A 20,882-nucleotide genomic window follows, 5' to 3' on the forward strand; every position below is an offset into this window, starting at 1 on the left:
GTTTTTCTCAAAACAGAGGAGAAGACGACACACAGCTGATGAGACCTGTGCCAAATTTAGAACAGATAATTCTTTTGTTCAGAGAGTTTTGGAAATTGCTGCTGTCTTGAAGGGTTTGTTGCTGTAATAATTACTCAGTTTATATATAGCCAAAGAGTATTTAGATCAACATTGCATAATACAATTATAATACATTTGGTAAACATGGAAATGTTTTTGTATCAGGATTTACGCTTTACGCATGTTTACGTCTTGGTGACAAGATCGAATATACGTGTATGTATTCATTCATGAATTTTATGTTAGGCCATTACTGATTGGTATATATAAATTAGAGTGTAATGAATAAATTTCATTGATAGCTCATTGAAAATGCAAAATACACTCCATAAATATGTATATATGATTGATGCAGTGGTGGTATGAGGGAGTTGCTGCAGTGTACGAGTGGTTGTTCGCCAGTAGTCCAATGATCAGACAGCCTTCTCCCCAGAAATCTGATGGCAAACTGCCAGTATTTGTGTTTCCATCATCACTGAACTTCTACTCGGATGATCAGTCCTCTCACAAGCAGGTGCTAACATTGTACAACCCTTACGAATTTCCGCTGAAGTTCAAAGGTATGTAGAAATTATATTCATAGAGCTAGCTGAATCACATAGCATCAGATCAAAAATATAGAACATGTAGAATAGATTTACATGACTCTTGTAAATATTTATATACCTGTTTATGCATACTACTTTGTTCTTCAATCTGTTTTTAAATCTGATCTTTTAATTTCTTTGGAAGACATGTATATGTTTCATAAATAGATCTACTGTAGTGATAATTTTTAGAAATTGATATTTTATTTTTGATTTTTCGTTCCAGTTTTATGTACAGCCCCTAGAAAGTACACTGTTGTTGATTCAGAGGGAACAATCAGGCCCCACTGCTGTGTAGACATGTATGTATAGCAGCATTCTTTTATGCAAAAGATGATCAGAAGGATGTTCACTTCAGTTAAATTCAAATTTATGTTCTTATCTTATTGCATACAAGTGTATTTGAAGTTTAAAATTTTGTTCTTATTCATTTAAAGTAGAAAGAACGTAAATGACATTTATGCCATAGTTAAACAGAATGTATTACTATTATGTCATATTTAGTACAGTGCATAACCATTATTAATGCTTATGTAGACACATAATCTTATGTCCTCAGTGAAACCCGAATTCCCGATGTACATGTATTTAGGTTGTATTATCCATAATTAAAAAACATTGAAATTTTAAGTAAGAAAAGAATGATAGCTAATAATGATACGTTGATTAATTACTCGATATCAAACAGAAAAACTAAGGTAGGTTGGTGACTGAACTTAACTCGATAGAAAGAAAGTCTTACAATGGGATTTTACTTGTTCATTTAATGCATGACAAGGTCTGCATAAAACACTACCCTGTATACCAGGTAGATATGATACCAGTACTTAAATAAACTCATTGAAATTTGTTTACAGTTTTAATAATTATTAATATATAAAAAATGCTAATTTGACAGAAAACTGTCTAAGAATGGGAAGAATTTAAAATCTTAATGCTCTTCTTTCCCAGGAGTTTTTGTGATCCAGCAATTCCTGTGATGTGTATATATATTAAATATGTCATAAAGATTCATTGCCTGGCAAATTAAAATACACCTGCATATACTGAATGTATGTCCAAGTTATTAATACATGAACTACATCCATGTTTTTTTTGTTTACCATGTAACAGTGTTGTGCGGCATTTAGACATCTGTATCAACAATGAAGGAGTGAAAGACAAACTACGCATTCAAGTCACGGAACATGGAACCAAGAAGATTGTTGGTAAGGAATTTTATTTACTGGTAGCTGAGCTGAATGGAAATCCCAACATTGAAAAGGGATATACATTAAAGTGGTATTTTTCTCTAGACTTATAATAATATTGTTATTTGGATGTTGTAGGTAAGAAGGACATTGTGGCAGTCCTGCTGCCAAAGAAGGAGACCTCACAGCAGCCGGAGGACAACTTCCAGTCTTTGAGTGGTTCTACTTCATCCGACTCTCAGCCAGGTACACCTAGCAGAGGTAAAGAGCTAGGTTATTCTATAACTTTTATCTTCTTCTCCAAGACTGTTTGATTAATCCATAAGTTTACTCTGGGTATCTCGAACATCATCGTTGGATCCCCGGGTTTTCTGCTAAGCAGGGTAATGGATAGAAAACTCATAGGATCCGACGATGCTCAAACATTGATATATCAAATACAGTAACTGTTGAACTTTGATACTGTATTTCAACCATCAGTATCTGGAATGCAATGGATATATGGGGAAGCGAGTTGGAAGTCCAAACCACTGTTTCTGTATGTATTTTCTGCTCTTTATCTCAAAAGTTCAACATACCTTAGTCTCATTCAGTTTGAGATAATTACAGTCAAACTTCATTATCTCGAACTCGATGGGACTGTTTAAAAACTTCGAGATATCCCAGGATTCAAGATATGAAAGGTAAACTACATAAAAAAATAAGTGGTTGGGACTTACAAATCACTTTGACATATCCATTGTATTCGCGATATCAGTGTAAAGGTGCCATGTACACTATTTGTAGCATGGCATTGATTAACTCGACTGCTACATGTATGGACTGATATAAATCACATCAATTTAGTAGTTCCTTGATAGTTCCTTGATAGTTTTTCTTTTACTTTGAGATATTGATTGTAAAGGACTATATATGATAAGGGCCTAAAATGGCCCCCTAAAATGAACATCATCATTTTACTATCATTCTTTGTTTTCTTAGTACAGATATATATGTGATGTGTTTACATAATATTCATTTTGGTTCAAGTGCCCACAATTTAGAAATATGACATTGTAAAGACAACCTTTTCCTGCCATTTTTGTATTTTTAGCTTAAAACAGCTTGTTTTCAAGCAGTTTTTCCGTCCGAAAACATAGAGCGCATTCTTGAACAAATAAAATAATTTAATCAGAGATGTATCTAGCCAAGACCAATAAGTGACAAAAAAATTTTCCTTGTTTAAGCATGCGCTCTATATTTCCCATTCGTAAATAGATAAGAAAAATGTCAATTTTTGGCTGATTTTGATTGAATTATAGAAATGGCATCACTCCTGACGTCATATACTGCCAGTGAGTGCAAATAAATCAAATAAATTAGTTAACATTTTATTGTTCCACGAAACACTTAAAAAAATGGCGAATTATGGGGGCCAAATTTAACTCTTATCATATGTAGTTCTTTGATTTATAAAGCTTATACATTTGAATGTGGAAGTACATAATTTGCTTCAGATTTGAATTATAATGAAGTAAATAGTTAACTTTTTCAGTATGACAATATTAACTGTGACTTTTTTTTTGTAGCCATCAGGCCCGGGGATAGAGGACAAGGGGGAGGGGGCCCCAGTCTGATAGTGATCTTTACTGCTGTGTTCTGTATCCTGGCCCTGATGCTGCCCCTCAGCGGTGAGACAGGGAGCCGGCTACCAGATTATCTCCATCTGACAGTGAACCAGAAAATGATTGCAGCATACATTCTAGGTATTGCTGAAAAATAGTAGGAGGTCATATTTTAAAATTCAATTAATGTCATATACTCTCACTCTAAACATTTAGAGCATAACTCTTGCTGCCCTATATGGTACCAGTACACAATATGATGTTGATTTTTACAATTGTCATCAAGGGATTGATAATACTTAACTATTTTTCTGACTGATTAAATTTTATATAACAATTAGCAATCTTATTAAATACTATAAACATATTATATTTGCTGAAATAAATAAGCATGGATTTGAATTTGCATATTTCTGGATACACTTTTTCTTATACCGGTACATGTTTGTATAAATGCATGGCATTTAGCAATATGAATGATTGAGCAGAGCCTGTACCTCACCAAAAAACACGGAATTGAATACACAGATAAAGTACATTTACAAAAGTAATGAATTTTGTCAAATATAGCTATCCTTTTAATTTCAGGCCTGGTAACCATGGTGATTCTACACATATGACCAACTGCTATATTACGTACATTTACCTGTATTACTGAAACTTCAACAGTCGCCTTTGTGTGTTAAAAAATACAACATGTATCTCAAAGAAATGCCCAGTGTAATGTAATTTGTAATTACATATAACTTAGTGTAATCAGTTTGTTGCACTGTTTCTTGCTTTTCTATGCCTTCTTTTCACATATCATAATTTATTTGGGATCCTAAGTCAAGCTAGCTGCAACTTGTTGCTTACAGAGGGAGAAAGGAAAAAGGGGCAAGACATGAATACCATGTGATAATGGTGTGAATGTGATATGTGTGCTTATGTGAACTTTTGATTGATATAAAAAAACATGGTGATTACCTCATTTACATTTTAGTCCTCATTTCCATGATTCAGTGCAGGTTTCATCAGTTATGTTTTTACAGTAATATACTAAAGTACATGTACCTGTATTTGTTTGTAGATATGTTATAGTCTGTATACATGCATGTAGCAAGCCAGTTGAAGCCCTTATTTATTTTCTAAATATATATATTTGAAAATTCATCCAATTGTCCATTACATTTCAACAGCAATAGTTCTTTTTTCAGATGGAAAGATTGAGCATATTTTTTCTCCACATTTTGTTGAAACGATAAATTTACTGTGTTTATTTAATTTTTCATGTTTATGAGTAATTGTGATTTTATTTCTTCACTTGAGTAACGTGTATAACATTATGAAGTGTGCAATAAAAGACTTGAAGTACATGTATACTTCACTGGATTAATTCAGGAAAGTAGCATTCGGCTCAGGTGAGCTAAAAATCAGAGGGGGTAATATCTGGTAGATATGGCTAGTCCAAAATATCTGACGTTTTCTTGGACTTTTTTAACGATTTTGACATTTTACTTGCCAGAAAAACGTCGTTTTTCAGGCAAGTTAGATATCAAAATCGCATAAAGGTTTTTCTGGCAAGTAAAATATCAAAATCGCTTAAAAAGGTCAAGAAAACGTCAGATTTTCGGACTAAGATTAGATCACAGTATGTAATAACTTCGTCTTCCCATTACACTCTTGTAGATATCAATAGTGTTATGTTCAGCACCATTATTTGAAACCACATGGTTTATTTTAACATTAATTTCAATGTAACCATAAATAAAAATAAATGTTAAAACGGGCTTGGCCCCTGTGTTTGAAACGTGAGGTTCCATCCCACCAGTGTATTTTTAAAATACATTTGCGTTGTTTATATAACTAAAATTAATGTACACATATCTACAACTTTATTTTATTTTTCATTGCAAAAATGAATCGGAACATCTTGTAAAACTTCAATACCATAGTTAAATTTGTTTTGATAATTTTTATTGTTATACTTTCATGTTAAATACTGAAATCTGATTGGTTAAGACGCAGTTCACAATCCGTTCTATTACCCTCAGCGTTAGCAACGGGTAACATTAAAAATTGTTACATGCGCGAAAGTTTTGCGCGTACGGTTCGCTGTAGAGTTCACATTATTCCTATATAAAAGCAGTAAAATTTTCAAAAAAATTAAGACATTCAGTATAACAAAAAAATAGTGCCTGTTTGGGAGGATAACAGTTGAAATTGACACCCCTCGAAAACCATTGTCAACCGACGCGAAGCGGAGGTTGACAATGGTTTTCTCGGGGTGTCAATTTCAACTGTTATTCGCGTCGGTTGACAATGGTTTTCTCGGGGTGTCAATTTCAACTGTTATTCGCGTCGGTTGACAATGGTTTTCTCGGGGTGTCAATTTCAACTGTTACCCTCCCAAACAGGCACTATTTATATAATGTAAAATAATTGACAACAGAATGCATTTTTTATAAATCTGTAAAAGCCTTAGTATGTTTCGAACTCAGTACTTGCAGATTGGTATTAGACGCTTTAATTTAATCGGTTGAATTTAGTACGCTGTGTTAGTTACAAGATACTGTGCATTTTTTGTTTATAAATTAATGCATGGCTAATTTCATGTTTATTTAAAAAAAAAAAAAAGCACGTGACAATATGGGTCAAGGTGAACTATAGCTCCTTAAAATCAGAGATTCAACTGAAAAGGATTATTTTATAGTATATATATTTATTAGATGGAGTTGAATTTACTGTATACAGGGAAGTACTAGTATTCGCCTTCGTTTTATGTTCATCCCTTTCGCTCTCGTTGTCAGCGGACGAATTTTTAAGAATTATCTCTCTTTAAACATAGTATTCGGAGTAATAGCAATACAACGTGAGTCTATCTGAACTGTCAATAGACATTTTATATATATACGACAAACAAGTGTAGATGCCCGGATCTACATTTAGATTTGGCCAATCGATTTACGTACGATATATGACTGGTGCTTACACACAGAAGGGACTATGAAACTAAAAGGACAATATTTATCAGTATCATAACTATATCAAATTTTTAGGGGATTAATTTTGTTATCTTTTGCTTTTAAAATCCCATGCATCCTTCTAAAACCACTAGCACAACATGGACCCCCCCCCCCCCCCCGGTCTTATCATTATTCTACTTCCACTGCGTTTGGTGTATCTTTCCTTAAAAAATCTCAATAAAATAGATTGAATGATTAATTAAAGTGCTTGACTGGTCGTAAAGATATTTTGTTTAATTTTTATAAAAACCAATACGCACATTGGATGATTCTTAATATATGTACCACGATGCATGGCATCAATACAAATCAAAGTACTGAAAGCCGGGCTCTTTTGGTGTGTCTTTATGTATATTGTGTAGTAAAGACTGAATCTCTCTCTCTCTCTCTCTCTCTCTCTCTCTCTCCCTCTCTCTCTCTCTCTCTCTCTCTCTCTCTCTCATGCTTTTAATGTCGGCAAAGCATCAGAGAGCGACCAAATTTTGTAAGCGGCTATAAACAAAAAATAAGTCTGTCTAGTAGAAGTTAAAAAGTTCAGCAGTTGCTGCCTTGAATTTTGCAACAAGCATTATATATATATATATATATTCAATCCCCGTTTCTTCATCGTGCAGCAAAGTAGTTCATGGAAATTCATGCGCATGGTATGTGTCCAAAATGCATAGTAATGTTTTAAAAACACGTTATTAATAAGAAAACTAAAAAAGATAGACAATTCATTTGAAATTTAAAAAAAGAAACAAAATGACAGCACTTTTGACAAAACGTGGCTCTTTGTGTAACTATTTGGTATAGCGGAAGGTTTACCTTGACGCTGTTTGGTTTTTTGTTTATTTGTGCTATTTATAGTAACATTGGCGATTGGCCTGCCTATAGCCAGGAGAGCCCGGCTAAAAATAAATAAATAAAAGAAACACATTTTTAACGAAACATTTTATTTTATAAGTTCATAAATATAATAAAAATATATCAAATCAAAATCGATATTCTGACTTTATGAATTCACATATAGAAAAAAAAACCAAGCACGGTTTGAAGATTCCCAAAAAGCCACGCAATTGCAATCCATTTTTTTTCTTACAAAAAATAATTACAATTTGTAAGAGTTCTCTCTCTTTTTCAAATCAAATATTGCATGATATCACAATGAAATTTTCTCGTGGTAACTCGATCGAGTTCTTTATTTTTTCCCAAAAACTCTCCTTAGTCGAGAAAGAAACCCTTTTCTTTTTTCTCTATTTTTTTGTCTGACCTGTTAAAAAAGACAATTTGTTATATTATTACAAATAGGTATTATTACTGTTAATTATTCTACATTGATGTGTATCTTATTTTATTCATTTGAAGATTATTTTCCCGCGCGATATCCAAGAAAGATCATTTTAACAACATTTCAATCACAATAAGAAAAAAAAAATTTAATTCATGCATTATTAACCTTCTTTGGAATGGAGTTTGCGCCACAACAGAAAAGTTGAACGAACCAAGATGTTCGATGTTTACTCTGAAAAATATAATAGAGAATCAGTTTATTTCGTTATAGAATCAATTTTAATAATTGTTGGTTATAAAATTGACGCATCATATTTTTACCTTCTCTTCCCCATCCACGCTCAAACTTGGATCACATTCTTTCATTCCTTGATCGTCTGTAGTTTCAATTTCGGTATCAAGCGTTTGTTGGACATTTGCGTTGACCTGTTCACCAAAAAAAAATTAAAGTCTATAAATAATTTTACTCAGTATGTGTGTTTATTAACAATACATAGAAACCAAAATTGAACATCATAATGTATAGAAGCTAAGGGATGCACCTGCGGGTCCCTGAGATCCAGTTGTTCTGTGGATTGCATCAGTCCAGAGGACGTGTTTAGTGTCAGCCATTCATAGGATAGTGGCGCCAGTCCTCGGGCTGGTGGCCTCGGTAAACGGCGATATTCATACACCTCCCGCATATAGTCTTTGTCCCTGTGACGAGCAAAAGTGTTTGTAAATGATCATATTCTTGGATTACTTGTTTTGATTTAAGTTCATTAAATTTAGCTTTTTATATTCTTATTACTAGGTATGTCTTTGTAAAACGTAGGAAAAGATAAACTTGCCTCAAGGCTGCCCTGTATTTTGCCAACATTATCGAAATGCTCTCTTCTGCTGTCGGTATCTTGTCAATAAAAAGAAGTAATTATCAAACCGATATAAAATGTTAATTATTATATTGTAATATTCTGTTTTTACATTTTAATCCCAACAATTTAGGGGTACCTCAATAGGTCGGTAGGTACGGCTTGTTGAGGTTTCAGGGGGATTTAATGGAAACATTTCCCGATCCACGGGATCAGTAAAGAAGTCTTGAAAAACTGTTTCTGTCTTGCCGATCGAGCCTCCAAGTCTAATTCCCTGCATTTGCTCTCAATATCACCCTTATAAATGATAACTACGACAAATGATTTCAATGTCAAAAATATATCTGAATGCATAAAATATTTAAGAAAAGATGTATAGCGCACTTAATATACGATTTGGCGTACAATATAGCGCTTTCGCAAACATCAGACATTTTCAATATTATACATTATTTAGTTAAAAACTATTTCAACAAACTCAAATTACACAATTGGCATGATAAAAGAATCTTAGACCATTTTAATAAGAGCTTGGACTTTGTGTAGTTGTGTCAAACAGCATTGTGACGTAGGCCTGTCTATTTCATTGTTGGCCACTGAGCTATGGCTCTTTGAAATCAGCACGATTTTCTGGCTTTTTAGCTAAGACAACGCAATCGGTGGATATTTCGCTTGAAGCCGCGTGATTTTTAACTGTTTTGACGCAAGAAATAGAGAGCTACGTTCTACCGAAAGCCCAAGGTGTTGTTGAAATGGTTCTAATTATCTTGCACGACATCATAAAAATATCCAGGTTTTGTTTAGGATATATGTGTATAGCCACATATACACTGCATTTCATTGAAAATACAAGTTATGTCGCAGATGCGTAATGCGTAGGTCGTTTGATTTGGCAGAAGCTGGATCGATTCCACCAAGGAGTAAATATTTTTTTTTACACTGAAGTTAAAGCATTATAAGAATTGAGAGTTTACATTACATGTATCTAATCTGCTGGATTTTTTTTCCCAAAATGTCTTATGAGTATATGAGCACACCCAATATAAAAAGATTTCCTTAATATAGCACAAAATTAATACTTACATTTATTGAATTTTTCTGGATCAGCATATCAACTAACTTTTTACAGCTTCTTGGATTGATTTCTATATATATATATTCTTTCCTCGATATGGTTTTCCCAAATTTTAGGATTTAAATACCACAGGTAACATTTAGTCTCTATCATCTGACAGGTTATTTCCGTCCAAATTTAAATACAAACTTCACAGGCAAATAACAGGTTGGGACCAATCTCCCAAATGGGATATAATAATATATAAAAAAAAAATTAAAAAAAAAAATGAAAATATTTTTGGCACTTTAAATTTATATCCCATTTGGGCTATTTTATCCCAAACGGGCTATTATATCCCATTTGGGAGATTGGTCCCAACCTGAATAATGGGGGGGAAAAATAGTTAGTAGTTGAGGACGTTAATGTACCTTTACAGAGAACGAAATTGGGGAATCTAAAATTAACTGTGTACCCCTACCAAAAGTTTAGTTATATCATATATCTTTCATAGGATTTAAGAACGTCGTGAACACGCAGTCAGCGCATTGAGCACGCGGTGTACGCGCGGTGAACGCGCAGTGAATGCGCAGTGAAAACTCTAAGCACGCCACGAACACTCAGTGAGAGCGCAGTCAGTTGCCAAGTAGAACTTTGTGGAAACACGCCGCGGGAGCTCCGTAGAAACGCCTCCGTCGCCGAGAGGACGCCGTGACATATAGAATATCACACTTTTGTTTTGATCTCGGCCCTGGTATCAGCCCGAGCGGTTGGTATCGGCCCAAGCCCGAAGGGCGCGGGCTGATACCATCCGAGGGCTGATACCAGGGCCGAGATCAAAACAAAAGTGTGATTTTGTTTATATCATAAATAAGGAATATAATTTATCATGAAGAAGCTATAGATTTTTTCTCGGATTTACAAAACTTGTTCGTATTTATTTCTTTTTATATGTGTCAAAACTGTAATAGTTGTCGGACTTTGTTGACAAACCATCGTCATTTGAAATACAGTAGAAGGGAGTCTGTCGTCTGAAATGAAGCACTATCTTCTAGAATTCAAAATTATCGCGAGAGAAACTTCCCTCCTACGCAGCTTCGTTATGAGTCAAATTCTTTCACTGAGATTTCGTAAGTTTCCCGTCAGATTCCATTCATAAAGATCCATACTGTTATAGCAACTATATACAAAAAAATGTAGAAAGTTGTTTGAGAACGTTCATAAGCGCGGTCATTACTTTAACCCCTTAATTTTTACATTCTAATCTATGGTTTTCTAAGATTATGTCTCGTTCCATCCTTCTCTATATCCTCCATAATTTAAACGTTGATTGATATTAAATAAAGCGTGCTATTGTTCTACATACACAACCGTTGTGTAGGTTACCTCCCCTTACATAGATACACATCACTCTTTGGCGCTATTTTTGAATTATTATTTTTCAATTTTTGGTAATAAATAAAAATATTTAGACGTGTAATAAAAATAATTTGTATTATGTATTCGTTATTCTATCGTTATTTCACAAACTAGTCTTAATTTAAAGCAGAGATATATGGAAATTATCAATTTCAAATTTGAGGGCAATACACCCCCTTGTCGACGGGCTGAGACAGAGAAATATCAGCCCCGAGGGCGATACAGCCCTAGCTTCCGATTGCTGTCTCACCTAGTCCAAAACACGTGTATCAGGGCTGATACACTACTAGGTATATGATATATCTTCGTCTTGTAAAAATCGAATATAAAATTATCCTAAATTTTCCTAAATTTCCCTGCGATCACACGCGATTCAAGAAATTTTACAACGCTGTGATAACTCCGTGTGAACGCAGCCCGGTGTGACAGGGCCTTTATTTTCGGTAAAAATGGTATTCCACAAAGGTACAATGTCAAAGATTAATTGTATGCAAAAATAAATGTAAAATTCGAATTCTTTACAGTATCTATTTTTTGTTACTAGTATTCTACCGAGGGGCCACATGGTACAATATTCTTTGAACGCCCATATGTGGCCCCATGGGCCTCTTGTTTAACGATTGTGGCATTTTACTTTAAGTAAAATGTCAAAATCGTTAAAAGGTTGCTTTTCTGCCAAGTAAAATGTCAAAATTGCCTCAAAAGGCCAAGAAAACGTCAAATATTTCAGACTAAGATCTGGCTTAAATATGATCACAATATGTAATAAACTTCGTCTTTATATTACACTCTTGTAGATATCAATAGTGTTACGAAGACCGCCATTATTTGAATCACGAGGTTCCATCCCACCAGTGTATTTTAAAAATACCTTTGTGTTGTTTATAGAACTAAAATTAATGTACACATATGATATCTACAATTTTGATATAATTTTTATTACAAAAATGCATCGGAACATTTTGTAAGACTTCAATACAATAGTTAAATTTGTTTTGATATTTTTAGATGTAAAATGTTTGACAATAGAATGCATTTTTATAAATCTGTAAAAGTCCTAGTATGTTTCGAACTCGTTTTATTTTAATCGGTTGAATTTAGTACGCTGTTAGACATCAAGATACTGTGCATTTTCTGTTTATAATAAAGGATTTCATGTTTATTTGAAAAAAAAGCAGGTGACAATATGGGTCAAGGTGAACTATGGCTCCTTAGAATCAGAGTTTCAACTGAAAAGGATTATTTTAAAGTATATAAATGGAGTTGAATTGACTGTATTGATTGACAGGGAAATATTCGCCCCAGTTTTATTTTCATCTCTTTCGCCCTCGTTGCCAGCGGACGAATTTAAGACTTGGCGAATTACAATTATCTCTCTTTGAACATAGCATTCAGAGTAATGGCAATACAACGTGAGTCTATATCAGAAATGTCAATACACATTCTATATAAGACAAACATGTGTAGATGCCCGGATCTACATTTGGCCAATCGACTTACGTACGATAAGACTAGTGCTTACATACAAAAGGGACTATGAAACTAAAAAAAAACCCAGTATTTATCAGTATATCATAACTATATCAAATTTTATGGGATTAATTTTGTCGTCTTTTGCTTTAAAAATCCTATGCATCCTACTACAACCACTATCACGGCATGCCCCCCTCCCACCAATCTGATCATTATTCTACTTCCACTGAGGTTGGTTTATCTTTCCTTAAAAAAAATCTGGATAAAATAGATTGAGTGATTTATTAAAGTGCTTGATTGGTCGTAAAGATATTTTGTTTAATTTCTATAAAAACCAATCAATACATTGGATGATTCTTAATACCACGATGGCACCAATACAAAAAAATAAACACATTTTTAACGAAACATTTTTTGTGTAAGTTTATATATATAATAAAAAATATATATAATCAAATTCGATATACTGTCTTTATGAATTTACATATAAAAAAAACCAAGCAAGGTTTGAAAATTCAGAAAAAGCCACGCAACTGCAATATTTCTTTTTTAAATGATCACAATTTGTAAGAGTTCTCTCTCTTTTTCAAATCAAATATTGCACGATATCACAATGAAATTTTCTCGTGGTAACTCGAGTTCTTTATTTCTTCCTGAAAACTCTTCTAAGTCGAGAAAGAAATCCTTTGCTTTTCTCTTCGTTTTCTTGTCTGACCTGTTAAAAAGACAATTTATTAAACCTAGGTATTATTACTGTTAATTATTCTACGTTTATGTGAATCTTATTTTATTCATTGGAAGACTATTTCCCGCGCAATATTCAAGAAAGATCATTTTAACAACATTTTAATCAAAGTAAAGAAGAAAGTTCATTTAATTCATGCATTACTAACCTTCTTTTGAATGGAGTTTGCGCCACAACAAAAAAGTCGAACGAACCAAGATGTTCGGTGTTTATTCTGAAAAATATAATAGAGAATCAGTTTATTTCGTTATAGAGTCAATTTTAATGATTGTTGGTTATAATAAAAATGACGCATCTTTATTTTTACCTTCTCTTCCTCATCCACGCTAAAACTTGGATCAGATTTTTTCATTCCTTGATTGTCTATAATTTCAATTTCAGTGTCACGCCTTTGTTGGGCATTTGCGTTGACCTGTTCACAAAAGAAACCCATAATTAATTTCATTAAGTATGTGTGTTTATTAACAACTATATAGAAACTTAAATTGGACAGCAACATATGTAGAAGCTAGGGGACACACCTGCGAGTCCCCGGGAGTCTGTTGTTCTGTGGATTGCATCAGTTCAGAGTACGTCATGTTTAGTGTCACCCATTCATAGGATAGTGGTGCCAGTCCTCGGACTGGTGGCCTCGGTAAACGGCGATATTCATACACCTCCCGAATGAAATCTTTGTCCCTGTAACGAATAGACGTGCGTGTAAATGATCGTTTTCTTGGATTACTTATTTCAATTGAAGTAAAATTAAGCGATTATTCTTATGTCTTTGTAAAACATAGGAATTATTTTTTAAACTTGCCTCAAGGCTGCGCTGTATTTTGCCAACATTATTGAAATACTCTCTTCTGCTGTCGGTATCTGATCATTAAAAAAAAAAGGAATTATCAAACCGATATGAAATGGAAATGTGTTAATTATCATATTGTAATATTCTGTTTTTACATTTTAATCCAAACAATTAAGGGGTACCTCAATAGGTCGGTAGGTACGGCTTGTTGGGATTTCAGGGGGATTTAATGGAAACATTTCCCGGTCCACGGGGTCAGTAAAGAAGTCTTCTATCTGTTTCCGTCTTGCCGCTTGAGCCTCCAAGTCTAATTCCCTGCATATTCTCTCATTATCACCCTAAAAAATGATAAGTACGACAAATGATTTTATTGTCAAAAATATTTTTGAATGCATATTTAAATGATTTAGAAAATTTGGCATAAAATATTAATTTCAGATAACTATTAAATTTTCACTTGAAATATTTAATCTAAGTCAGTTTGAAATTCACACGATGCTACTTTATATTCCAGCTGTTATTTACATCCAATTTCGTAATATATATCTCTTCGAATTCATTAATTTGGAAATGAATTTAGTCTGGGTTTTTTCGTTTTGAAGTAAAATGTACATGTTTACAAACCTTATCGCCATTTGCTGATCCGTTCTGGATCAAAGACTGCTTCTTAGTTGAGCTTTCGCTTTGTTTACGATTCTGGTTGTTGTTTATGTCGAAAATCTGTAAATAGATTTTTAGGAATATTGAAATTAAGAAGTGTTAAAAATTTTAATATATGAAAAGATATGAATAAATAAATCGATAAAATCGTAAATTAATAGATATATCTTGATTCAAAGTTGACATGTTTCTTACATCATGGTCGTCCTTGACATCAGCGAGTTGGTGACCTTTTGCCTTGATAATCTGTGTGCAACTTCCGGTCTCTATAATTCCGTCACTAAGAGATTTCTGTGATAAATAAAGATATCTTTATAGCACCGTATTGAAATAAAACACATGCTAAGATTATCTCAAATTAATATTTTCAGGTAGATTAATTAGTGTCAAAATATCAACCTTGACAATATAGTCATTGTTCGATGTGACCCCTTGTAAAGATTTCGGTCCTATCAATCTGGAAATCGAGGTTTCTCCAGGTTTTGCATTTGATACAACAATCTACATTTAAAAAAAACATAATTGATAATGTACGTTGTTGTATTGGGGAGGGGTGACCACAAGTTTACTTTAATCTGGGAATTTTAAGACAAAACGATACCTTTTTTACAAACAGACTGACAATTTCATATTCTCGCCTCAATTTTTCGTTGTAATGGATCAATGCCTGTAAACAGAAATAAATATCTAAATAAGGATAAATACAAGTTCATAAAAAATCGTGCACAGTATTCTCATACATGTACATCAAAGTTCTCCAAGATGGTCTTTAATCATTTGGAAAGTTCCTTACATACCTTGCTTGAAATGTCCATAGTTTGTGAATAAGATATCCAAAGAAAACTCACAGAGTTTTGACAAAACAAATGATTTGCCTTTGAGCGCTGCTAAAATCTGCCAAACCTTACTGGTTTCTGTACAGAAATGATTATGACGTCATAATGCATCCTACCTAATGAAACGTCATGGAAGTAGCACTAATCGACGTAATAACTTTGGTGTACCCAAATTGACAAAAACGAAACCAAATACAGCATCCATAAATAGTTTTTCTTAAAACAACTTATTTTATTTTTCATGTGCGCTCTCTCTCTCTCTCTCTCTCTCTCTCTCTCTCTCTCTCTCTCTCTCTCTCTCTCCTGTTCTGCGTTACAGCGTTTAAATAGCCTACATGTACAAAAGGAAGAAGCTTATAATCACAGAGAGAATTAAGTGTTTTCTCTTTCAAGTTAGGGAAGCAATTATAAAAATAAGAATTTATTTAAAGTACAAACTTTTTTCCAAAAGACAAATCAAAAGACAAAACGGTTTCAAATTATTTTGCAAGGCACAATTTGACGGACTGATTAATTATTGTCTTACTTGGCACCAACGAGCATTTGTAAAATTGAGAAGAAATACCATTTAATTATTATTTATAAATCAACTTTTTTGTTGAAAAAAAACCCCACAGACAGCGATAATAAGGGTTTTTGCCCGTGGAAACGACATTTGAAAGAGTGCTTTTCAATTCGATCTAGTCACATCATTCAATCTATTAATCTTGTTTTTTTCTCGTACCAAAATTAGTTTAAAAAGTTACTTACTACATGATTTTTAATGCATGTACACTTTTTGATGAATAATCTGTTATACTATAACACTGATTTCTATACAATCTACCTGTCATTTTATTTGGTTTAAGTATAAAATTATATATGTCTTCGATCGTGTATGACCGTAAAACTCTGGGATGTTAAATAACATGACGAGGTCTGTACACGAGTGTCACTTGACACACTTTGGAAAATTTTAGCATTTGTACTACCATCAATCATCGCATACCGCGGCTATTTAACTGCATGATCCCGAGAGGGAGTTTTTGTATATTCCTGAGAGTGGATTGATACAAACTGGTGTGACACCTCGTCTGGACGTATGAATTAAACTTTTGATACAGTAATTTCCAGTATCACCTCTCTCTCTCTCTCTCTCTCTCTCTCTCTCTCTCTCTCTCTCTCTCTCTCCATACACGCCAATATTATGTATGTAAAGTACATGTATGTTATCTGTTGTACGTACGTGCCCCAAATGTTTCGTAATACATCTACTTAAGTATACAGGTGCACTTTTATGACGTTTTAAATGTTCAATTTTGATCAATGAATCGTGTTTGTTTTTAAACTTCGCTCCATGCAACCTATTTGTTTGTATTGTAAAAATCGAGATTGCACAACATAAATTGTTTATGTATGCTTATTCAGCTAGTTTCGCATGACGTTCATTTTATATAAGGATGAATAAAAAAAAATAATAAGATCTGGCAAATTTCCTTCTGGCATTTATATTGACATTGTATACGTATCTGGCCTTTAGGTTGTTTATTAGACTGTAAGATACTATATACGTAACACACATTAGCCAACTTTTCTAGTCCAGGTGATAAAACTATTTATCAAACATGGCGACCGAGGACGGCCAGATTGAAATCATCGCTGGGACAGACGACAGAACTCTCGTACCCATTCCATGTGGGGACCGGAAGTACATGAATGTGCTGGAGAGGGATTTTTTGAACTGTTTCTTTACTTCAGTTTTGTTATACGTCAATCCTTTGACTCTTATTCGCCGTCTCTGTGAAAAAGACCATGTTTCCAAGGAGTGTTTGGAGTTAGTCGAAGCAAAACAGGAAAATTCCCCTTTTCAGTTTTCGTATGAAATCTTGGCAAACGAAGTTGCGAAACGCAACTCTTTGAGGAGTTTTGTGTTTGCATTGTATTCTCTTCAATATACGCAGTTAGCAAATGATTTAATCGGGTTCTACAAAGAGTACACTCGAACAAAACGTGTACAAGAAGTAGTACGTGCTACAGTCGGTGATAGGAGAGCAATACAGCAATACTTTAAATTCATCAAAAAGCAAGTTCACGAATTCACGTTCAAAAACCCTCAAGCCGATTTGTCCGTCATCGGTGCACGTATAAGACAACGTATAGAACTGGAGAAGAACGATGGCAGACGACAAAACATGTATGACCGGTACATTGCTCTGAAAGCTGCAGAAATTGATGCCCTGACCAACAGAACAGACGACATCGATCCTTATGGAGGGGCTTTCTCAGACATCGAGGAGGTTCTGGATAGGAGCAGCAATCCTGGTATATCCCGAGTCCTTCTGTATGTACGGAAGGCTGACGTCTTGTCTTCGCTTGGGAGACAAGAAGAAGGACGATGCATGCTGAAAGCGGGGTTCACGTACGCAAATGCAACCGATACATGCATCGAATCAGTAGACATGGTATATAAAAGTGTTGTTTTCCGCCTTTCTGAACTTGAAGAAGACCCGTCCAATTTGCTACTAAAGGAACAATTGTTAGCCGAGGCAAGCCGGGGCCTTCATGAACTCAACGAAGAAAATGAGGATGTAAAAACATTCTGGAAGAGGCTCTTTGTGTTGAGAATGATCTATTGTCATCTAGGTATCGGAAAACGCTGCAGAATCTTTCCAAATTTTGAAATCTCCAAACAATCCTTGATGGAGGCTGAAAGACTGCTTTCTGTAGATTCTCTTGAGGATTTGGAACATCGCCGCCAAATGATGTATGGTGTTGCCAGAGCTCGTCTGCAGGAGCTCCAAGGAGATTTGTCGTCTGCTGTGGAGACGCTATCTCGAGTGCTGGAAATTGCCAAAGAGGGAAAGTACACGGAAATGCCTATGATTAGTGATTATCTATCGTGTCTTTATCAAAAACATCAACAAATTTAAAAACATTAAGATATACATGTGGACATGAAAACATATTTCGTCTTGTTCTTTTAAAATTGTACAAGAATACATGTTGTATGTCTCACTTTGGTTGTTAATACATTTATAATCTGTCCCAAGATATTTATGCTGCACATTTGGACAATTTTTAATAAAAATACACTTGCCTGTGAAAGAAGTGCAATTGAAATAGTTGAAAGGGATATTTTCCAAGATAATTTCATTGACACATTATCATCTTTCACTCGGAAAAATTCACAGGAACGAAAACAGATTCCTTACGGAGATTTATAATGGGGAATGTTTACATCTTTTCTCCATTCGGAATACACTCGCGCAATATTTCAACGTTATCATCCGGCCATGCACGGGCTTGCTGGAATGCAAAATCTCCGTAGGCATCACATTTTTTGGCATTGTATTGAAATCTGATAAGCTAACAGGGGCGTTTTAACTGAGAAATCTTGGAAATTTTTCATACTTTTGAATGAACATCGTTTAAATCCTGAGGTATTTATAAATATCAAACAATTAAGCCAAACGTGAATCCAAAATATCTTGGGACAGAGTATAGAAAATGCTAACGCGCGTTATGTATTTTTTTCTGCAATGTCGCTTAGACTTCATATTCTGCATGAATCACAAAAGAAAGAATTTAATTGTTTATATTACCATCTTTCTTTACAAAATTTACTGTTAATGTACAGTAGTACGTAAGCTAAAAAAACCCCAACCAAATCGTCTCCTATTGGAATCTGAGTCCGACATCATCATGATTATTTCGTGCAGTCCGTGATTTTTCTTAGGTCGCTGTAAGTTTCGACCAATCGATAAACGGGGAGTGTAGATTCAGCTATATTTATCAAAATATGCCCCACGTCATAAACGAAATATTTATTTCTTTCCCAAGCAAGAACTTCAAAGTATATGACTTAAAAAAGGATTTTTCTTAAAAACATGTATGATTTAATGTCTTCAATCACCTGCGCCGATGCGATTTAAATAGATCATTTGCAATATTAGGATTCGCCCGTCACGTGATTACAAAGAACATATGACGTCACAAAAATGCATCAAATATAATGTTTAACATCGGTGTCAATAAATGTAACATAGATCTTAAGAAATACTCCTGGTCGAAGTATTTTTGCGATGATTCAAATAATATCGTTTTCCAGTCGTATTTTGCCATCGGGACGCCTTAACATTGCTGCGTTCTATAAGAAGGAACTATCAAGTGACAGCATGGGCACGGGTTCATGGTGAGATTGTCTTCATGATCTATTTAAATTTATTTCTTTTCAAAGGTAGATAACTTGTCGTACTATCATCTCTTAGATAAAAAAAGAGAAAAATTTTAAAAAGGTAAAAAATATTTTAAGGCCGATGGTTGGAGAACCTTAAATCTCTGTTATTTAAATATATTACTGTTCATTTACATAGATCTCTGCAATTGCAAATCAACCGACCGTATTTATATGCCCCAGTAGTAGTTGAGGAGCGATAAAAAATTATATGTCGCTTGACCGAATTCTTTTCGGTGGGTTTCATGGAGTCGATCTCCCAGTATTTTCGGTCCTTTGATTTTACAGATTATGACACCTGATGCCAACATATCAAGTTATTATATTGTACATGTATATAATTTGATGAAATAAATATTGGCGAATATACGGCATTATTTACGCTAAAAACAAACTTTGAAAATGTATATATGTAAGTTACTGTAATCTCTTCTATATATGCACCAAAGGGTATGAGTAAATGGGAAAAGCATGCGAGGAAATTTTACACTGGATTGTTTGTGCATTGACGGTAAGTACTTATTAGGATCTGTCAAATTATTCTTACAACTGGAATACTATATTTCTCTGATCTAAAAATTGTGAATGGTAAGCGACGATTAGGTTAGTACCCGGACATCTTCGTTTGCCAGGGTCCAGATTCATTTCGGCCATATGTACTGTCATTGTATTGAACACTGCCGCTCGCAGTCAGTGCATATTTTTTTTTGGTCCTTATTAAATAAATAAAACAATTCATAATGAGTTATATAATTAACGGTTTAAGTTAAAGGGGTGATTTTTATACATCGATTCAGATGGAGTGCGTCTATGATAAGGAATATAATAATTAGCCAGTATGTTTACAATACTTCTATACCCATTAACAAAAGTAATTTGATTAGATTACTTTACTGTATAAAAAACGTACATGTACTGTATAACATGCAGAAATTTTAATTTTTGTGAAAACATGTTTTCAACAGCAACTCTTTTGCATGATTACATTGACCAACATTTTGCTGAAGGTGTTGAAGAAACTTGAGTTAGTATTTTTTCAGAGTGTGCAATATAACATTCAAGTGAATTCCATATTTATTCTTAATAATTGCATTTATATAATCAATAAAATTTGAGAGGCCACTGA

At 34.0% G+C, this 20,882-nt stretch overlaps 3 protein-coding genes across 3 annotated transcripts; 2 read left to right on the forward strand and 1 right to left on the reverse strand.

Annotated features, from left to right (window-relative positions):
• Positions 1 to 409: 409 nt before the first annotated feature.
• On the forward strand, positions 410 to 4,796 carry LOC128182223 (motile sperm domain-containing protein 1-like). The gene is made up of 6 exons (XM_052850820.1): positions 410 to 620; positions 874 to 949; positions 1,761 to 1,855; positions 1,976 to 2,098; positions 3,406 to 3,582; positions 4,030 to 4,796. Exons 1-6 carry the CDS (start codon positions 410 to 412, stop codon positions 4,059 to 4,061), a joined length of 714 nt encoding a protein of 237 aa, XP_052706780.1. The 3' UTR covers positions 4,062 to 4,796.
• Positions 4,797 to 7,559: 2,763 nt separating this feature from the next.
• LOC128181447 (uncharacterized) lies at positions 7,560 to 15,712 on the reverse strand. The gene is made up of 11 exons (XM_052849844.1): positions 15,505 to 15,712; positions 15,309 to 15,374; positions 15,107 to 15,208; positions 14,903 to 14,998; positions 14,672 to 14,767; positions 14,230 to 14,385; positions 14,060 to 14,118; positions 8,261 to 8,414; positions 8,040 to 8,144; positions 7,885 to 7,950; positions 7,560 to 7,698 (listed from the first exon to the last, which is right to left on the reverse strand). The coding sequence occupies exons 1-11, from the start codon at positions 15,520 to 15,522 to the stop codon at positions 7,627 to 7,629; spliced, it is 990 nt and encodes a 329-aa protein (XP_052705804.1). The 5' UTR covers positions 15,523 to 15,712; the 3' UTR covers positions 7,560 to 7,626.
• A 1,421-nt stretch (positions 15,713 to 17,133) lies between these two features.
• Positions 17,134 to 18,971, forward strand: LOC128181505 (uncharacterized). The gene has a single exon (XM_052849930.1). The coding sequence runs from the start codon at positions 17,148 to 17,150 to the stop codon at positions 18,450 to 18,452; it is 1,305 nt and encodes a 434-aa protein (XP_052705890.1). The 5' UTR covers positions 17,134 to 17,147; the 3' UTR covers positions 18,453 to 18,971.
• Positions 18,972 to 20,882: the final 1,911 nt, after the last annotated feature.

Source organism: Crassostrea angulata, chromosome 4 (assembly GCF_025612915.1).
Source record: "Crassostrea angulata isolate pt1a10 chromosome 4, ASM2561291v2, whole genome shotgun sequence".
NCBI lineage: Eukaryota > Metazoa > Mollusca > Bivalvia > Ostreida > Ostreidae > Magallana > Magallana angulata.